Source organism: Propithecus coquereli, unplaced genomic scaffold, assembly GCF_000956105.1.
Source record: "Propithecus coquereli isolate 6110/MARCELLA unplaced genomic scaffold, Pcoq_1.0 Scaffold62, whole genome shotgun sequence".
NCBI lineage: Eukaryota > Metazoa > Chordata > Mammalia > Primates > Indriidae > Propithecus > Propithecus coquereli.
Window position 1 is genome coordinate 307,095 of NW_012152174.1, and position 22,502 is coordinate 329,596.

Sequence of the window (22,502 nt, forward strand, 5' to 3'; positions counted from 1 at the left end):
AGGTCTGGATCATGGTAAAGGTGTTCCTCCATTACCACCCTTTAACTTCTATCATCTCATTAAAATGTCTGTTCTATAAAACTTTGCTCATTTTTAAAAAGTGAGTTAAAATAAATGTGAGTTGGATATGAGATGTAAAACTTGGAATTTATTTCATGTCTAGGAGCAGTGGTGGTCTCGGTGTCCTTTGGATGTAGGGGACACATGCTGGACTGTTACCTTGACTTGTAGGAAATTAAATGTGCAATCTCACACGTTTAGGAATAAATAGACAAATAGTTTCTTAGATTAAGGAAGTAAGTAGAGCATGGGGTTCAGTCTTGTGTGTCCTGTTTTCTACAACCTGAGATTTTCTTGAGTATCACTCCCTGATGCATACATTTTATTTAGCCTAACAGGGCATTTCCAACACCATCGGTTTTGGTGCAAAGTTGAGATAACCGTGCTCCTCAGTCATGGCCATCCCATATCCCAGGCTGTAAGAGGTTTCTCTGGTTTTATTGCTTTGTTCCCCCTTCACATTCCACCTCCCCACCCCCAGTCTCCCCAAAAATCCATTCTAACATGTTTAGTAATTTCTATGGAAATCAGTGTATATTCATTATAAAATAAAATGTTTCTTGTGTAAATATGCTTTTATTATACATAAATATTATTGTGTTACATAGTGAGTAGGGTGCTGGGGGCTACCAGGCATAATAGCAAAGTTGGCATGAGCCAATAGATAGATGACCTTATAAATCATGCTAAGGAATTTGGATTTTATCCATTGGGAATAGGAAGCTATGGAAAGGTTTTAAGAAGGGCATGATGACAAAATCAGCTTTAAGATTCAAGCATTCTTTGACAACAGTGTGGAAGATGGCTTGGAGGGGCCTCTATATAAAAGCTAATCCTGGCATTTAATACATCGGAACTCCTCAACAATGATAGCTGGTATTGCTTTTCACGCTTCAGAAATCTCTGTCTTATCGAACACAATATAGCTTTTAGATTAAGAATATATTCTGACCTATTCCCTTAAGGAAAATTCTAGTGAATTATAGAAAGTGTATTGGCCTTTTTTCATACCAGTTGAACTATAATAAGCAGTGTAAATATGTTTCTGTTCGAGCATGTAACACATTTGTGTTCATTTGAGATGCTTTGTCTAGTTTTCTGGGCTGTGAGTCCCCTTAGCTGTATTCACCTGACAGCAGTGGGAGCACGATTCTCGGAGGCACATGATGGATCTGGTACATTCTAAGAACACCATTATAATACAGTTGAATTTAAATAGCGGGGCTTATGTACAAAGAGAATGTTATTAAAGAGTCTGATTATCTTCAATCTTTCTATAGTCAGAACATTGCCTGGATAAAGGGAAAAGCTTCAAGTCCACTTTCTCATACTCTCCTCCCACCTGCTCTTTTATTGCAAGAGGATGTGGCATCTGTTTAGAAGGCATCAGGTTATAATTACGTCCAAGGCAAAGAAAAGAAAATATTCTAGATTCTCTTCCTTAGATTTTCTAAAATTGGCTGAAGGAGGGTGCTACACACTGCCGTGTGACAGTCACCATTGCATAGCTGCTGGTTTTGGGGAAGACTTGCTGAGAGTGAGTGCTGGTATTATCATACTATACAAGTTGCCTTGGACCTCTGGGATTTCTGTTTGAAGAATAATTGATCTTTATATGAAAAACTCTAAATAGGTGATATGTTTATGGGCCCCATTCTCTCTTTGGAAGGAAAAGGGGTTCAGGAGAGGGTGCAAAGGCTACATAATGGATTTGAGGTCAGTTTGTTCTGTACAGTTTGTGACCTCCACAGGTGTGTAGGGGAATATCTGGGCTGTATAGAGGTAGCATCACACCCTCTGTTCATTTGGCAGAGATGTCATCCAAAGGAAAGTGGGGCGGGGGGCACAGGGAGGATAAAGTGGGGATGGTTAATGGGTGCAAAAATATAGTTAGATAATTAGATAGGATGAATAATATTGGATAGCACAAAAAAGTTACTATATTCAACAATAAATTAAGGTATACTTTAAAATAACTAAAAGGGTAGAATTGGAATGTTCCCAACACAAAGAAATGATAAATGCCTGAGGTGATGGATACCCTGATTACTCTGATTTGATTAATTCATATTGCATGCCTGTATCAAAACATCACATGTACCCTATAAAGATATACAGCTATTATGTACCCATAATAATTTAAACAAAAAAGGAAGGTTGAAGGATTCTCTGCTTTCCATGGGAAGTTTCTCAACCTTCATAAATTTCTCAAAGACCTTTTTTTCCTCAAAGACACCAATTTTTCTCAAATTGCTCAATTTTCTTTAGTTTTTCAAGGACAATCATAAATATTACATAAAACTAGCCATGTTTGCTGTCATCTTCGGTCTCATTCCAGTAGAGAATCAATATGGATAATCTGTTAGTCTTCTCAAACTTCAATAGCAATGAGATGGGTTTGTGTTGTTGCTATTTGGTTTTGGGTTTTGTTTTTTTGGTGTTTTTTAGCTGCCAATTCTCTTGGTATATATAGAAAGCCAGATTAAAAGTTACATACCATTTTTTAGAAAAGTCAAAGAACTAAAAATAGGAGCTGAATTTCTGTTCTAGAAATGTTAGTCCTTTTCTCTTTAAAGAAGAGAAAATTTCTTCATTTTCTAGTTATGAGTTTCATATAAAGAACTTGTTTGTTCCAGGAAATGCCTCTATTTCATTGCAGGGTTATGCACCCCGTAACCTGACACAAATGCTTCTTGTGCAGCTGGGTGCTGGACCTTAAGGCCATAGTGGAGGACTCTTCATAGATGCCCAGAGGATTTGCATTTGAGGGCTCACCAAGTAAGCCACATATCATGGTGATTATAGGCATAGACTCTAATACTGGAGATAAATGAGTTCAAATTCCAGATTTACCTCTTACTAATTATACAACCTTGAGCAAGTAAGTACCCTCACTGGGCTTTGCATATTTAAGTGGTAATTAAAATAGCTGGCTTATAAAGCTGTTCTGAGAATTAAATGAGATAACATATTTAAAGAGTATAACACAATTCCTGGTCAAGAGTAACTGCTTATTAAGTGTTAGTTATTGCTGTTTCCAAGGGTTAGTTATTGCTTATTAAGTGTTAGTTATTGTTGTTTATGTTTCTTATAATTCCAGTAGACTCCATCAGAGTATGTAGAGGCTTCCTTGACTTCTCCTTATGAGATATTCTGGAATTTCTAGGGGCAGCCAGAAATTTCAGGACACCAATGGATGATACTTCAACCACAGATTAAATAGCATTCTTCGGGCTATGCCTTCTAAATCAAGAGCAGTCCAAGAAATTCAGAGATGTCTGTAAGTTTAAAATAGTGCAGGAATGAGCTGGGGGTCAGCAACCCATTGGTTAATGTGATTTGTCAGTGGAGAGCCTCTAAACTTATATTGGTGCCTTCAATGGGGCAATCTTTGGAACATTGGCTACAACATACATTTTGGAGACTTCACCTTGTAATGGGGTCTTCCCTTTTTCCTTCATTGAGCAAATATGATTGAAACAAACTTCTTTGCAAACTTAAAAGTTAACTTAAAAGCTGATTATGAAGGATTTGAGAACTTTCACTAAACCACATGGATATCCCTTCTAATCTGGGTATCCTGTGTTTCTAAACAATTTATGATTCTAAACTGGGTAGGTTTCAACTTAAGACATGGTTTCTCAAACTCAGCAGTACTCACATTCTGAGCTAACAATTCTTTGTTGTGAGGGCGAAGGGGTCATCCTGTGCATTGTAGAATGTTTAGCAACCTCCCTGTCCTCTACTTATGAGATTCCAATAGCACCTCCTCTCCACCCCCAGTTATGACAACAAAAATGTCTCTATCCCATGAAGCAGCTAAGCTTAAGAGTTCACACTGTTCTTTGTGTGGGAGTCTCTTCACTAATAGAATTAAAACGAAATGTTTTTCCCTTCTATTGAAAGGTCCGTTAGAAACTATCAACTGGTATGTCATTATACTTAAAAATCTGAATATCCATGCAACTTTTCTCAAAAGTATCAGTAATGCAAATCAGAGTCTAGATGATAATGAGTAAAGCATGGCTGAAAACATTTATGGTTGAAAACATAAGCGATGGAGCCAGACTGGACCTGAATTCAGGTGCTTCCTCCCCACTACGTGTAAGCTCTGTGACCTTGCTCATGTTACTTTATTTCTAGAAATCTCAATCTTTGCATCTTCTCATGTAGGTTATTGTAATGAAATGATGTGTGCAAAGTGGTTAATATAGTGCCTAGAATATAAAACTCAATTCTTATTGGCTATTTGTATTTTTTCATTTGAACTGTCCAAAAAACTCTCTTTAAGTGAATTTCTTGTGTAAGGATTTCTACAAAATACCCTGAATACAGACATAACTACTTGCTGCTTGCATATTTCACTGTTGTGGAGTCCAAAAGGAAGACAATGAAATTGGACCTAACTTCAATATATGCTCTTTTAAATGATGTGTGAAGTCATGTGAATAAATTGTTCTTTTAGGAATTTCTTGCACTGAGCGTATGGGCATATAAAATTATAGGAGTACACTCTTCATTGTAGTCAATATTAGAATTCTTAAGTGTGTGCCTTTTTCCCCATTAGGACAATTTTTTTTTTCTTATAGAAGCCACTCCTCAAAAGTGTTGCAGAAATTAGTGGAAAAAGTAATTGATTATTAAACAGCTATGACATTTTTGGGAATGCATCTACTTAATATATAAGATATAGTTGGTGTTTAGAGTAGAATTTATTTTAAATGTAGGATTTGGTTAGTCTTAGGCTGTATAATTTTAAGGAGGAGCTAGCAATACATTTTGGTGCTCTTGAAACTACTCATGAAGACTCACTTTTCCATCTTTATGCAAATCCAGACAAAATTTGACCAATGGTGCATCAAAGTCCATACAATGGAAAGCTATGTTTTAATTCAGTTCTAACACTTTTATAATCAATCATAGATCTACAAATCCATTTATTAGTAAAAAGCATATCACAACCCAATTTTATAACAATAATGAAAGCATTGCCCTTTATTTGCTCCATAATCTACATTTTATATTCCAAGAGTTTGCTTTATAATTGACCAAATTTAATAAATTTAATAGTGCCTTTAATTCAGAAAAGGGACAAACATATTCTATAATCTTTTATAACATTTTCTTGGTATTTTGAGAACTTTAAAAAGCTGGTAGTAAAAATCTGCAGAAGCTAATAAACTAATTAATTAGTCCTTATCAATATAATGATATACCTTGATGTAATTTTGTGTTTCATTTCTGTTCTTGAATTCTACTGAAAGCCATTAATATCATCCAATAAGTGCCATGTTAATATGTTGAAAATAGTATTTCCATCTTCATAATGAACGAAATAACAGATGAAGAAAGTTGACATTTACCATAATGGGAGGTTTTATTGTTATTAAAAATGATACAGAAGCAACTATAAATGCTTTCTCAATGTTGACATTTTGAAGAGGATTTAATATCAATTTAGATAATAAAATATAATTTTGAAGATAGATGGATTTTATATCAAAGAAGTATTTTATCAAGGAAAAGATAATGCAATGGCAAAATGATATCACAAATAGATAACATATTATGGCTCCACATGGCTATTTCTGTTTAAGATACTTGATTTTCTGATAAATAATTTATCTTGTTTATTACTGGATCAACTGGGAAATTCTTCCCTACTTTATTTGAAATGTATATGCATTTGGGTGAACTTTTGGCCAGAGTTCCTCAAGATGACAACTGTTAATCGAAAGGTTTTATTTCCTCCTTAAAATTTATCAGCAAAGGGAGAGGCCATTGTTTGCACAGATAATTAGAAACTCTTGCTAGCATTAGCTTTTCAATCGATTAGGGAGAAAATAGCTATTTTAATTTTATGTACTATTGGGCTGGTGTAGTTTAATGAATATTGATTTATTCAGATTAATTTGAAATACTAACATTGTAGGTGGTGAACAGAACAGGGCCAAGCTCATTTATTAATGATTTTGTTGTCTATCTGATTAGGTTAGTCTTCACTTGGAAGTCTGAAATCAGATAAAGGAAGGAAGAAAGAAGGAAATTAAAATTCATTTAGCGCCATTTATGTGCCTGTCACTGTGCTAGAACCTTTCACATAAAATATCTAATCTAATCATAATGACAATCTTTTTTTTTTTGAGATAAAATGTCTCTCTGTTGCCCTGGCTAGAGTACAGTGGTGTCATAGCTCACTGTAACCTCAAACTCCTGGGCTCAAGCGATTCTCCTGCCTCGTCTTCCCAGAGTGCTAGGATTATAGGCGTGAGCCACTACACTGGTCCATAATGACAATCTTAGTTGTTGAAGATTATGTTCTCCAATTTTTGCATATAACGACACTCTAAACCTCATTCTTAATCTCTTTTCCTTTAAGACTTAAACTCTCTATTTCTTTCCCCTCCCCTCCCCCGGTGTGTAGGAGGAGCTAAATAAATATTAGCTTGGGAAAAAATGATTTTCTGTTTGGCAATATTTAGACAAATTCTACCATGTTTTGTTGAAAAGGCTCATTCTCAGTTTTTTACAGTCTGCAGCCAGTCGCAGCTTCTGGTACATAATTTTAATTGCCACCTGAATGATTATAAAGGGCTGCAATGCCATGGCCAGAATCCTTTTTGTATACATTACACATGCCTCTGTTTTCTTCAGGAGGCAGGCTAACAATCTAAGATGATAGTGGGCACAAAAGAGTTTATCATTTTGTTTGGCCCATTAGGCAATAATTTGATGCCACTTCTAATTAATGCGAGAAGGAGAACAGACATTTTAGCCATTAAAGATTGCATTTTAGGACAATTCAAATTATATCATGACCTGAAGCAAACATTACCAATAATAAAGAGGAAATTGACATTCTCCCAAGGTATTTCCAATAATTTCTAATCACATCAAAGCCCTGATGTGTGATCTAATACTCCAGTCCTTTTTCCCTAACCTCCCTTGGCCATTCCAGTTCCACGTTAACAGGGCAGGAGGTGTCGCCAGTCCTCCAGGAAGGATGAAGGATCAGCTCAGTTCCTTTTTTGTGACCAGCCTTTGCTGATTCAGTTCAGGGTACTTGTGTGATCACCACTGTCCCACTTAACTGCTCTCAACCATTTAGTCCCACACCAGAGACATTTGCCCGGGAGCCTCAGTCTGACATTTGGAAACACGCTTTTAGTTGTAACCTCCTTTTCTTTCTCTTTTTCTCTGAAGATGAGGACACCCGAGGTGACTTTTTCTGAGCTTTTGATAGATGTTGAGTGATTGATCTTCTTACAGCTCTGAGGACTAGACCCTTCGCTTTAAATGGAGGTTGAAGTCAGAGCAGGAAGATGCACAGAGAAGTGTCCTCCGTAGCCATAGAGGACTCCCTTATTTGTTTAAATCACTTGTTTTAAAAAATGGTTTTCTTATGTTGCATTATAATTATATTATTACAATAAGAAAGGGATAGGAGTTCATGGGGTCTCGACGCTTTGCTAGCGTTGATAAATCGCTGGGAGCAAGGAATCTATAATTTCAATTAATGTTACATTTTCAAGAATAGGAATAGCAATATTCTAATATGTTTCATACTACCTAAATATGCCCTGGAAGACTGGTTGAGGACAAAACCAGAACAAAATGTGAGGACATTTTACCTCCTCACTAAAAACTGAGTTTTTCTTGTAATTGAATCTTGATGTGTTTTGAGGATCAAGAACTAACAGGAATTCATTTTGAAACTTCTAGCTGGTTCAAGCTTCTCTCCTTTGCTTTTGCCCCAAGAGCAAAATGCAGAAAAATTACTGAAGAGGCATTTAAAAAACAAACAAACAAAAAAACAAAAAAACCCTCTTCCCACAAGATAGGAAATCCTGCCAAAAAGACATGAGTTCAGAATTGAAGAGACCTTAGACTTCACTCTTCATAAACTCCCATATTAGCAAGAAGAAATAAATATTAATGCATTTGATAAGAAAAAGGGCTAGAAGAATTTCTACACAGAAACTAGGGAGGGAGAGTTGTGAAATGGTGCAGGCCAATGCAGAGACTCTGGATGTGCCAAAAAATGAATGTAAAATTTCAGAGTCACATCATATAGTGATTTAAAGTAGCTTAGGTTAGTAAGGCACCCAGGGAGGTGTATATAGTATACCTTGTTTCAAGGAGTTTGTTATTGTTAACTTCCCTAAGCATATAAATGATATAAAACCATGATAAAGTTTGTTGTTTCAAGAAAGAAGTTGGGTTTTCGTAAGGGAATAAGCAGTACTTATTCATTTTAAGCTTGGCCTATAGGAAGTGTTTTATAATACAGAATTTGTTAAATAAATGAAAAAAAAATCATGTGCATCACCCATTAATTGTAACACAAATTTCTATTTTTAAAGTGTTTTAGAGCCTACGAAGAGTTTGAACTTATGTGATCCTTGCAATGACTCCATGAGCTGGATGAGGCAGATACGCTTCTGCCACTTTTGTAGATGAGCAATCTGATGGTCAAGGAGGCCAAATGGTTTGTCTCCGGTCAAGGCTGGCTTCACGGCGTGTGACCTGTGCAGTCCCGCAGGTTCCTGTGCTTGAAAGGGCTCCACGCTTGGTTTAATGCTCTGCCATTGTCATGCTGAAATTTTAATAATTTTTGAACAGGGGCTCTCTATTGCCTAAATGTAAATGTTACATTTCCTTTTCAAATAAATCCAGAAACTTAAAACCAGTGGAATAATATCTTTTAAAAAAGTATAAAAATATTGAAAGGTTATCTTATAGTAGAGTGTATGAAGACAGATTGCTAAGAAAGAAAGGCAAATTTGTACTAAATGCAGAGAAAACCGAAGCACCTGATTCAATTTACACAAATTATTTAATCCCTTTATACCTTAGCTTTTCATTTCACGACAGGAAGGTAGTTATAAATAGTTATGGTTGGTTTATGGAAGTATATTGCATAATTTAGTAAATGCATTAGGAGAAGGTACATTATTTATCTGTGACACAAATGGCTAAGTAATAGCCCCCAAAAGGTGATCGAACTTTCCATATTTGGATTTAAAGCCGGCAAAACGTATGGCTAGCTGAACCACGGTTCTTTATGATCCACAGGACCATGCAATACCAGTGCCAGTCCAGAAATTGTCAGATAACAAAATAGTTTCCTGGGATAAGTAAAGTTAGGCTCATTTAATACTGTTTATAAAACATAAAACTCTTTTAGGGCTGATCGTCTTAATATAACCATGCAGAACAATTGTTTTATTTCCATATGAACTTTATTACCTAAGGGGAGGGAGAAAGAAGACATTATTTGGAGATGGGGGTGGGGACAGCAACAAACTGGAAATACCAAGCTCTGCTTTCAGTTCAAGTCAATTCAACTTAGACAACACTGTCCAGAAAAGCTGTGTCACTTAAAATTGTATGATTGACTCTTAAATTGTGATGAAATGTCACTGATGGAACAAATCTGGCCTTAATGAAAGAAACAGATGATTGCATTAACAACGAGGAAGCTGGCTGTGACTTGGTGGAAACAAATACAAATATCTGAAAGAGTAAGTATGAAGATAATGTAGGTAACACCTTAAATCATAAATAGATTGGAAGCAGCATGATTTTATCAGTTTTATGATGCCAAACACTGTCGATAAAGATGGGAAACAGTAACTAGGTGTAAGCAGAATCTTTACTGTATTTTTATTTTTCTTCTTTTATAACAGTATTCTTCTTCCTTCCCTCCTTCCTTCCTCCTTTACATTTCCTTTCATACAGGGCTTAAGGCATTGTTCTGATAGAAGTGTTAAGAATCAGAGCGTTTTCATTCAATTTAGTTCTTCAAGCCAATATTGCAAGTCTACTGAATGAAAGGTCCTGGCTGGTCCCAAGCCTTCACTCTCAAGTCATCCTGGGGAGAACACACACAATTGACTATAATTTAAGGCAATGTGCAGTAGGCTCTGTAATGATGGCAATATAGAGGATGTAGTGATTAATTTATCAGTTGAAAAATATTGAGGTTTCAAGACCTGTCTGGATAGATAGTCACAGACACTATATGTCTTGGAGAGAAATCCTGAGACACAGAGCAAAGCTTTGGATTCAGTCTTAGCTCTGCCCTTATCGACTATGTCTTTCTGAGCAAGACATTAACTTCCCAAACTGTCGTTTCTTTAACAACTGTGTATCATAATACCTATCTTGCCTTTTTGCTGGACTGTTGTGATTATCATATCAGATTATTCAATTCAATCTGTAAAATATTTCTTCAACTCCAGCCATAATGTCAGGCCCTGTGCTAGGCACCAGGAGACATAGATCAGTAAGATGCTCCGTGAATTCAAGAAGTTTCCAGTCTGTAATAAAAATGGCTAATTCTAATCTTTACAGAGGCCAGGCTTGTATTGTCAATGAATGTAAAAAACATGATAAAAATCATGGAGACCGTTGGGCTGCCTGACACACTGTGGAAAGCATGCCCGACCTTAATGGGGCTGCCTTTGCCACCTTCAGCTGATTGTGGTTATCTAGGAACGCTAGCTAGATTCCAAGCTAAGTTTTCTTAAAATTTAAAATGCAAAATGTGCCTATTTTTAATGGTGACATCAATTAAAAATTATCTAAATATTTTGTATGCAAATGTAACTGAAGATTGGAATTAACTTATGAAATGGCTATTTGCAAAATCTGGTCTAGATAGGTATGCATTTGAATAAATCACAAAGCAGATATTAGGTGTAGAAGTGGCCTAAGCTAGCTTTCAGTGAGTCTGGGATGGAATAAAAAGAATGTGATTCATACACCATAAAAGGTATTTCTTCAGAGGTGATGATCGTGCTAAATTAAAGAATGACAAAAACTTTGTTCACCAGAAAATTAATTTAAACAAAAAGGAAAGCATGCTCAAAAACTCAGTGAATTTTCCTGGTGATGGACACACTGAAAGCCCTGACTTCAACATTATACAGTGTATCCATGTAATAAAAGCATTTGTATCCCCTTAATATTTTGAAATAAAAAATAAAACTGAGCAAATTTGATGTTGCTAGATACAAAAGGGAGGACAAGAGGAAGTAAGACCAGAAAAAAGAAGAGCAAGATGGTATGTGGTCTCACGTGACAATCTGAGAAAACTGGATCCTTCTCACTGTCATGGGAATACTGAGCACAGGGGAGGGTCATGGTCAGATTTCTATTCTAGAAAGATCATTCCACTAGTAGAATGGAGGAGGGCTGATGGGGAATAAGGCTGGAGGGCTGGAGCCCATTTAAGAGGCTATGGAATAGGAATGGAAATGATAGAAATTGAAACTGATCTGTAACTTAGAAAGCACTAATATGCGGTACTATTATATTACCATTTTTAATTGATATTAAAATTGCCATCTTTCACATTTTAACAACATCTTTGCAATCAGGGTGCATCCTCCAGTCCATGAGATGTCATAGTTAAATTGCTAGCAGTTCTTCTTTTTTTTAAGTGGTCATAGCATAATGACACCTCTGAGTATCAACAGTGTCTTTGATTCGGTGAAATGAAATAATAATCATGGACTCCTAACCACTAATCTGAAGAAACATGGAATAAGTTCTAGTGACTGAGAAACCCACCTACACCTCTGGAAGGGAGACTTTAGACATTTCTCTGCTTTGGTTACCAGCTACTCCCACTTGCTGGGTGTTCATGAGACCAGAGGAGGCAAACGTGTGTTCCCACAGGAGCTGGGAGGCGGCGCTAATGCCTGGAGCTGCTGAGGGGACCCCAGGCCCTCCCCAAAACACAGTTGCTGGTCAGGCCTCGCCCATGCTGCTGGATACAAGTAAGGAGTTAGTTTTGTCGGACTCAAGAGAAAATGGAAATGTGACTTTTTGGTGAAATCTTTCAATTTTTAGATGTTGGCAAGATATTCAATATTAAAAAAAAGAAACAAAACAACCCTGTTCAGGCCAAACGAAACACATCTGCGTGCTAAATAAGCCACCAGCCTGGTCTCTGCCAAGCCCCTCGTTGAAGGAGTGGTCCTACTGACGTCTAATCCTTACGGTTTCTTAATATTAAATGTTAGATGTCATTGAATGCCAGTGACAAGCCTAAGTCATAGCTGGCAGATATGAAATCTCTTCCTTGTCTGTATCAGCCATCTGGTGTAGCTCTCAGACACATGAATCCTTTAGAAGCAGCAGTGGGGGTTATCTTAAGGCTTTTAATCTAAAATGGGTTAGTTATTTTGTCCTAAAATACGTCTGCTTGATCATCTATTCAACAGGAAAAATTCTTGAGCACAGTGTTTTGACATAATATAATTATATCTCATGCCACAAAATTCTTTTCTTCTTCAGAAACAATAACAGATGCTGTTGATGTTTAAAAATCTGCCTGGCATGCTAAAGGGGAATTTCTTAATTCTGATCTTATAGATTTATCATTTGTTAATCTTCTTCAATCCTAAGTTTTGTCAACATTTATAATTTACTCTTAGTAAATGCATAAAGAATAAACATATTACTTTCCTCTCTTTTTTTTTTTTTTTTTTTTGAGACAGTATCTCATTCTGTCACCCAGGCTGCAGTGCAGTCACATGATCACAGCTCACTGCAGCCTTCAACTCCTGGGCTCAAGCGATCCTCCTGCCTCAGCCTCTCGAGTAGCTGGGACTACAGTTGCACACCACCACACTCAGCTAAATTTATCTATTTTTTGTAGAGACAGGGGTCTCACCAGGTTACTCAGGCTGGTCTCAGACTCCTGGCTTCAGGCAATCCTCCAGCCTCAGCCTCCCAAAGTGTTAGGATTACAGACGTGAGCCACTGTGCCTGGACTACTTTTTTCTTTTGCAACAATAATGTCCAATTCGCATTTAATAAGGTGATACAAATTAAGACCGTAAGAAAAGAGTTTTGCTGCTGACAGTGATGGAGTAACAGGCCCTACCCTTGCCCTTCTTTTATAAGCAACCTCAACATAATGCATGAGACAGTTGTTTTCAGGTACTGAACAATGGGTAATACAGGACTGTGATCATTGAGAGAAGAACACAGGTGAGCACCACATTCACCTTGGCTCTCTAACTGGGGACAATGTATGGTGAGACTTTATGAGGCTAAGCAGAGCAACTGTGGAGGGGCTGAGAGCTAACAGAGATCTCAGAGGGTAGGTAGGCATGTACATTGGAAGATATTAGATCTCTGGCCAAGGCAAGGTGGAGAAACATAACTGACCACCTCAGAGTGAGACCTTGGAAAGATCATGCCTCAGGAGGAAAGATCACATCCTAGAGCAAGGGCCATGATATAGGACCAAGATCAAAATTCAGATAAATCTACCCCAATAGCAAATAAAACCAAGCTTGATAGGAACAAAAGAATTTGTCAGGAATTTAACTGTCTGCTACTAAAAAAATGCAACTGTTTAAAAGAAGATAACATAATCCAGACTCCCTAGTGTGTATCATTTAAAAATGTCTATCACACAATTTAAAAGTTGCTAGACATTCAGAGAAGCAGATAATTGTGACCTATAATCAGGGGGAAAAAAGCATTTAATAAAATAGACTTGGATATGATCTAGATGTTAGAATTAGAGATAAAGACTATAAAACAACTATTGTAAATACATTCAAGAACATGAAGCAAAATATGGCCATAATGAGCAAACATAGAGAATATTTCAGCACAGAAATAGAAAATATAAGAAAGAGCTTAATGGAAATTTTCAAATTGAAAAATATATTATATGAAATTAAAAATTCATAGGCTTAAGATTGGATTGAAGGCTGCAGAAGAAAGTATCAGTGAAGTTGAAGACAAATCAATAGAAATTATCCAATCTGAAGAACAGGAAGGAAAACAATTGGTAAAAGGGAACAGAGCCTCAGTAACTTGTGGGAAAGTATCAAGAGGCTACCATACGTGGAATATATGTCTCAGAGGGCGCAGAGATCCAGGTGCTAGGACCGAAGTTACAACTAGCTGCTGTCAGGCAACAATTTAAGGAAATTGTTTAGTAGGCAAAATAAAGTTTTGAGAAACTGGAGCCACACAGTGGAGAATATAATGGTTCATGGTTAGACTTGATGAGCAGAGTTGAAATGTAAGTAGTTTGTACTGTAAGCTCTCGAAGAAGGAAGTACTGGTCAAGAATTATACCTGCAAGGCCAGTGAATGTGGAGTAAGCTAACATTAAGGTGAAACAATAAATGAGGAATGTATCTGGAGACAGCCAAAGGAGTCAACAGAAGGCACCAAGTGGGAAGGACATGAGATAACATGAAATGAGGTGCTCATCCTTGCTCCCTGCGGGATTCAGCAAGTGAATGAACCCAAGAAGGTAGAGTGCAGTTATGGACAGATTTTGAGCCTAAACTTAGTAAATCCTTGGGCTTGGGTACTTCTTAAGATCTGGGGTTCAATATCATTCCTTAACATGATATTTTTGAGACGTACTCTAGGACTGTAATATTTAACTGACTTGGGAAACTGCCAGGTCTAATGGCAACTTCTAAATTTTGAAGGTTAGCCATTCTTCAAGCTGTAGACCGAAAATGCCAAATCAATAATTAAATCACCTGAGCAGTTTTCCTACTGTTCTTTGTTGATTTAAGGTTCAGATTTTTTTTTTGGTCTTTGGTGACCAAAGAAGATCTTGAAGTGCTCTAGTATTGAAGAGCATTGAGGAGTTGCAGGCTGACAGAAATGGGGAATGAAATAATGAAAATCTATCTTAGAATGGGGCAAGATGTATGCTAACATTAAACACTTACAGACTTTGACATGTTTCAGACATCTGTTCCTGAATGTGACTCTACTTTCACCCCTAAGAAGAATCAATTTTGAGATTGTAACCAGGGTCCTTTAATAATTCATGTAATCTAAAACTCAATGAAAAGAATAGGCTTCTTAAATAATAGCAAGTCAATTATGTAGGAGAAATGTGATGATATACAGAGTTGCATACTTATTTTCAACCTGTGATTGACAGTTCTTTTAAATCACAGCTTTGCTTTTAGACCTTTACATAATGAGCATTAGGAGGATTTTTCCTCTAAGTACATACATTGAAAATAAAAACTTTAAAAATCAAATGCAGGCCAAGCACAGTGGCTCATGCCTGTAATCCTACCACTCTGAGAGGTGGGAAGCCGAGGTGGGAGGATCACTTGAGCTCAAAAGTTCAAGATCAGCCTGAGCAAGAGCGAGATCTTGTTTCTACTAAAAATGGAAAAAATTAACCAGCATGGTGGTGTGTGGCTATAGTCCTAGCTACTTGGGAGGCTGAGGCAGGAGGATCCCTTGAGCCCAGGAGTTTGAGGTTTCAGTGAGCTATGATGATGCCACTACTCTCTAGCCAGGGCAACAGAGACTCTGTCTTAAAAAAAAAAAAAAAATCAAATGCAAAATAAAACAAAAGAACAAAATTAAGTGTATTGAAATGTTTAAAAATAATTAATATTTTGACACAACTATATTCATTAACCAAGCACCTTCAAAATTAGAAGAAGATGTAATAAGATTCTCTGGTTCCATTTCAAGACCCCTCCCATTTAAAAATTGAAATTGTTTAAAGGCTGATGGGACAACCTTGGCGAAGATGATTTTACATGGCTATGAAGCATATCATTGCAGAGACGCAGCTGAAACCAAAAAACAGAGTAGTCAACAGTACCTCCAGAGAGGTTTTAAGAGATTCAGTATCTGAAGTTCTCTTGCATTTCCAAAGAGCAAGGAAAGCCAGGCTCTATTGCTTTCCTTCAAATGATTGCAAGTGTCCCACTAGGTCCTACTCCAGAAAGCCAATCTCTGATTTATAACCTCCCTTAATAGGAGAATGTCCTCGATGCTAAATTGTCTGAACATTGTGTGATTTTTTCCTAATTCCCTGAAATATTAATCTGAATCCAGACTTCAGACTTCCTGCTTCCATTTTGAATCAGATTTTATCTCTCTGTGGCCCTTTGAATGCATTTGGGTGTCAGTCTCTCAGCTGGTGAGTGAACAGTTATGTCAACAAGCCTGGATTTCTTTTGGAGGAAAAAGTAAAGTTAAACCAATTTTTCTTTCTTTCAAACAAGAAGGGAGTGAAGATGGGAAGAGCAAAAGAGTGATATAAAAAAAAAAAAAGAAGAAAGGAAAAAAGTCTGTGTTAAGAGAGAGAAGAGAAAAAATTGATAGTTGTTCCCTATGTATTGGGAATGAGGAGCATGTTAAGGTGAACCATAGGATGAAGAGCTACTTCCTATACTAGGTAGTCCTGAATGCGTTAGCAAAGGACTTTATACTTGAAACATCTTGGTCTTTTTGTTGAAGAATATGTTATGAATGAATAGACATGAGCAGTGAAGCTTTTTTTTTTTTTCAGTTGAATAACTCCCTAAGTATAATATCTTCTGATCTATAATCTCCTTGCTTCCTTTGGATCTCAGACAATTTTATGGTGATTCTTTATATATCCTATTTTGAAATGAAGATGCAATGTTGTACAAAATATTCTGTCTGTATTAGAAATTAACTGTTAATGTGCTTTATGCCAAAATAGTTTATATTTCTATATAAACCTCCTGAAAATATGATTCCTTTCTAAAATTATATTTGCATACTTAAGTCAACCATATAATTTCAGCAAAGAATGTAGGTTATATTTTTGAGAAATCACCAAATTGTTATTTTCACATAAATTTATTTAGGCTGCTCTGTTCTTTTAATTTACTCTTTCCAGCTGTTAAAAAGTTATTTCTAGTATACTTGTGTACTGAAGTTGAGCAATCAAAAATGTATTTTGTTAATTTTTTTAAAAAGCTTTGCTATGACAATGATTTATATATTGAAATTATTGAGAAGTTAATTTTTTTTTATTAAATTTTTTTTTAGAGACACATTCTGTAACCCAGGCTGGAGTGCAGTGGTGTCATCATAGCTCACTGCAACCTCAAACTTAATAGGTTAATTTAATGTAATGAGGAAACTAAGGAATGGATTCTATTTAATATATTTTCTTTTACATGAATTGTCGAGTAATATCAATTTTTCAATTGTTATAAAAAGTGAAAATTAGATTTTGTTGTCTTCTGTTTGCAAATCACTTTTCTTTGCATTTCTTTTCTCTTTTTCTTTTTTAAAATTTCTTCAGTTTCTATTACATGAAAATAGAATAGGTTGAATGCTATAGGCTACATTTTGGTAATACAGTTGTTAATCTTATCTTTAAACCATATAGCTTTCCTGGAAAGTTTTTTTTACTGCATTTTTATTAAGGTATAACTTACACATAGTAAATGTCACCTATTTTATTGCACAGTTTTGCCTGTTTTGGCAAATACGTAAAGTTGTGCAAACATTACCACAATCAAGATATAGAACAGTTCCATCATGTGAAAAAATTCTCCCATACTCACTTGTAGTCAATCCTTCCCCAAGCTGTGGGCCTCTGACAACCACTGATATAAATATTCTCTGTCCCTGTAGTTTTGTCTTTGCAAGAATATTATATAAATGGAGTCATATGGGATAAAGCCTTTAGAGCCCGGATGCTTTTACTCGAGATACTGTATTAGATTTCATCCAAGTTGTCGTGCGCACCCTCGTTCATTCCTTTTCATTTCAATGTAGAATTTCACTGTATCCATGTACTACAAATTGTTAATCTGTTTCACAGTTGAGGGATATTGAAACTGTTTCTAGTTTTTTGGCAATCATTAATAAAGACGATGTGAAAGTTCATGTTCAACTTTGTTAGTGAACGTAGTTTTTATCTCATTTGAGTAAATTCCTCAAAGCGAGATAGATGGACTGTGTGATGTGCCTAACTTCATAAGAAACTGCCAAGCTGTTTTCTAAAGTAGCTGTACCGTTATGCATTCCCACCAGAAAGGTATGAGAGTTTCGGTTGCACCTTATCCTCACCAGACTGTTTTTTAAGGCATTCAAATAAATACTGTTTAAGTTAAAATAAAAATGTAGAGATGAATCTCTAAATTAAACGTTTTATTTGGGAAGACAGAATTGCAATTTGGGGCAAATACACAGACTGGGTGGTCTTGGTAAATCTGAAGAACTAAGAGGAGGTTGGAGGTTTCATAAAAAAGGAGAACTGTTATGTATCGTTCTTTGAGAAAGTTCATTGGCACTAATAAGGGTGTGAAGAGCTGACAAGCTCTGATTGGCGAGTGACCGCAGTGGGCAAAATTAGTTCTAGAGTTGTAGCAATTTATTTCAGCAGCTACAGATAAAACTGGTCTCAGATTACAGCAGGCAGTTTCAGCAGCCAGACTTGTAGCAAATTACATTTTTGAAGAAAAGTTACGTGTCTTGAATGCTTTTTCCCCTTGGCCTCTTAACTCTATGTTGGTTGCATATGACAATTGTGACCTAATTCGTATGATCAACTTTCACAGTGTGTAGTTCTATTCCCTTGTAATTTTAATTTGCATTTCTTGAATGATTAATGATGTTGAGCATCTTTCGATGTTATTTGCCATCCATATATTTTCTTTGGTGAAGTATATGTTCAAATATTTTTTAATTGAAAATAAAAATTATATATTTTTATGGTATACAGAATGATGTTTTGAAATATATATACATTGTCGAGTGACTAAACTGAGCTAATTAACATATGCATTACCTCACATACCATTTTTTTGTGGTGTGAATACTTAAAATCTACTGTCTTAACAATGTTGAATTATACAATGGATTGTAATTAACTCTAGTCAACATCTTGTACAACAGATCTCTCAAACTTATGTCTCCTGGCTAACTGAAATTTTGTTTTCTTTGACCAACATCTCATTTCCCTATTCCGTCCACTCCTGAGCCTCTGGTAACTACCACTCTACTCTCTGGCTTCTGTGAGTTTGCCTTTTGAAGATTCCATATGTTAGTGAGATCGTGCAGTATTTGTCTTTCTTTGTCTGGTTTATTTCACTTGACATAAAGCCCAGGTTCATCTATGTTGTCATAACTGACAATATTTCCTTATTTTAAAAGGCTTAATAGTATTTCATTGTGCATATATACCACATTTTCTTTATCCATTCACCCATTGATGAACCCCGTGGGTTGATTCCATAGCTTGGCTGCTGTGAATAGTGCTGCAGTGCCCGTGGGAGTGCAGTTATCTCTTCGACATGCTGATTTCATTCCCTTTGGCTATAGATCCAGTAGTTGGATTGCTGGATCATTCAGTAGTTTTATTTTTAAATTTTTGAGAAGCCTCTATACTGTTTTCCATGATGTGTGTACTAACTTACATTTCCACCAACAGTGTACATAATCTCACCAAGACTTATCTTTCATCTTTTTAATACCAGCCATTTTAACAGGTATGAAGTGAAACCACATCATTGTTTTAATTTGCATTTTTCTGATGATTAGTGATGTTGAACACTTTTTCATATACCTGCTGGCCATTTGTATATCATCTTTTGAGAAATGGCTATTCAGACCCTTTGCCCATTTTTTAATTGGGTTATTTGTTTTCTTGCTATTGAATTGGGTTTGTTATATATTTTGGATGTTTACCCCTTGTCAGATGTTTAGTTTGGAAATATTTTCTTCTGTTCAGTAGGTTGTCTCTTCACTCTATTGATTGCTTCCTTGACTGTGCAGAAGCTTTTTGTTTGATGTAATCCCAATTGTCTATTTTTGCTTTTGTCGCCTGTGCTTTTGAGGTTGTATTCAAAAAATTATTGCTCAGACCAATGTCATAAAGCTTTTCTGCTATTAGTTATACAGTTTCAGGCCTTCTATTAAAGACTTCAATCCATTTTGAGTTGGTCTTTGTATATGGTGTGAGATAAGGGTCTAACTTCATTCTTCTGCATATGGATATCCAGTTCTCCCAACACCATTTATTTAAGTGACTGTCTTTTCCCCATTGCATGTTCTTGGTATCTTTGTCAAAAATCAATTGACATAAATTTATGGAGTTATTTCAGGGCTCTTTATTCTGTTCCATTGCTCTTTGTGTCTGTTTTCATGCCAGTACCATGCTATTTTGATTACTATAGTAGATTTTGAAATTAGATAGTGTGATGCCTCCAGCTTTATTCTTTTTGCTCAAGATTGATTTGGCTGTTTGGGGTCTTTTGTTATTCCACAGGAATTTTAGGATTATTTTCTCTATTTCTGAGAAAACTGTCATTAGAATTTTGATAGGGGTTGCATTGAATCTGCAGATCACTTTGGGTAGTATGGACATTTTAACAATATCAATTCTTTCAATCCACGAACACAGGATATCTTTCTAGTTATCTGTGTATTCTGCAATTTCTCTCATCAATGTTTTATAGTTTTCAGTGTACAGATCTTTCACTTCTTTGTTTAAATTTATTCCTAAGTATTTTGTTTTGATATTATATATTTTTGATACTATATTTCTTGGTTTTTTTTGGATAGTTTATTTTCAATATATAGAAACCCATTTGATTTTTGCATGTTGATTTTGTATCTTGCAACTTTACTGAATTCATTTATTAGTTCTAACAGTTTTTTGGTGAAGTCTTTAAGGTTCTCTATATGCATATCATTCCTGCAAACAGGGAAATTCAATTTTTCCCTTTTGATTTAGATGCCTTTTATTTCTTTCTCTTGCCTAATTGCTCTGGCTAGGGCTTCTAGTACTATGTTAAATAGAAATGGTGAGAATGGAAATCCACATCTGTTCCCTAATCTTCCACTACCTAATGTGTCATATGAGGACTTAGCAGTATTTTCCCAATTTCTTCCTTCCATTCTTCATGCTATTGCTGTCATATATTTTACTTTTACACATGCTACAAACACAATGCACTGTTAATATTTTTGCTTTAGTTATCTCTTAGGGAAATTAAAAACAAGGAAAATGAACTTGATATTTACCTTTATTTATTCCATTTCTTTGTATATATATCATACCTTACCAAGGTTTTTAAAAACATGGTGAAATTTTTCTTCACTATTAGCATTTACAATATACTAGTCTGTGACTTTTCTTGGTACTTGTAAAAATTTGTTGTGCTTAGATAGCTGGGAATGTGATTTTTATAATTCTGTGTGCTCACTTAGAATTTTAGAAGTATAGGACTGAATATATCACAAGAGGTCCTTTGGCCTAATCTTCAAAATCTGACAGGTTTACTTCAAACTGACATTATTTTAAAACACTTCTAGAAGTTCTATTCTGAAGGTGAAACTTAAGCCTGTTTGTTCTGTAAGCCTCTTTTTGTCTTTGTTCCTTTCTCTTACTCTCTTAATTCATGTGTGGAGTGTAAGCATTTGACCTCACTTTCTTGCTTTTTTTTTGGAGACACGGTCTCACTCCGTCACCCTGGCTACAGTGTAGTGGCGTCAGCCTAGCTGACTGCAACCTTAAACTCTTGGGCTCAAGGGATCCTCCTGCCTCAGCCTCCCAAGTAGCTGGGACCACAGGTGCACACCACCATGCCCAGCTAATTTTTCTATTTTTTGTAGAGATGGTGTCTCACTCTTACTCAGGCTTGTCTCAAACTCCCAATCTCAAGCAATCCTCCTGCCTTGGACTCCAAAAATACTAGGATTTCAGATGCGAGCCACCACGCCTGGCCTCCTGCTTTTTAATGCTCTCTTTTTAGTAACCTTGCAGATATATGAAGATAGTTACTGAGTCCATTCTTACCATTTTCCTTTGCAGGTTTAAAAAGAGGAGCTACCAGTTAGTAGCTAAGTAATGGAAGTACAGACTGTTCTGACCCTCATAACAGAGTGCTGAACTTAAACACTCTCCCCAAAACCATATCGTTTATTTTACTCTAAATATGTACCATTGAGAAATCTCTGGGGTTCCAAAATTGTGTGGATTTCCTCCACAAACTGTGTTCGCCTGAGAACCAGATTTATTCCAGAGTCTACTGAATATAATAGCCCTACATTGTTACTTGTATAGAGATAGGGCAGGATGAAAAGAGCAAACTAGAAAACCTAGAATTTCCTGAGAAACTATATTCAGTTGTGAGAAAAAAAAGTACTCTTGACAGCTAGGGCCGGTTCTGTAGTAGAACTTACAAGCACTCATCAGTTATGAGGGTTACTGCAAGAGACACTTATTTTCAAGCTTTCCCCTTTGATTCGTGTCCAAAGCATAACATTTTCTTTTTGTCTTTTTCTCCCTCAAGGGGTGCTACATCCATTGTGTACAGATGCAAACAGAAGGGGACCCAGAAGCCTTATGCTCTCAAAGTGTTAAAGAAAACAGTAAGTTTATTTCATTATCTAATAGCATCTTTAAGGGGCCTGTGACCTGGACAAGTCAGGAATCTGACTCGAAGGACACCGGGGCCAGAGAGCCCTGTGTGCAGCTGGTTCATTTGACTCTTGATTGTGAGAGTGTAACACAAACAGGTTGTTGTCTGATGGAAACTGTGTGGCTCTTTGAAAGCAACTGGATGTCAGGCTGCATGTGGTTGTGGGGAGAAGTGTGGACAGGAATAACAGAGTTGGAGAGTAAACCTTGCTTTGTGTATCAG

General features: G+C 36.2%; 1 protein-coding gene across 1 annotated transcript in view; it reads left to right on the plus strand.

Moving 5' to 3' along the window:
• CAMK4 (calcium/calmodulin-dependent protein kinase IV) overlaps nt 1–22,502 on the plus strand; it is a 257,674-nt gene that overhangs the window by 96,376 nt on the left and 138,796 nt on the right. The window contains 1 exon segment of the mRNA XM_012659519.1: nt 22,152–22,230. Within this exon segment, the coding sequence (XP_012514973.1) occupies nt 22,152–22,230 (79 nt within the window).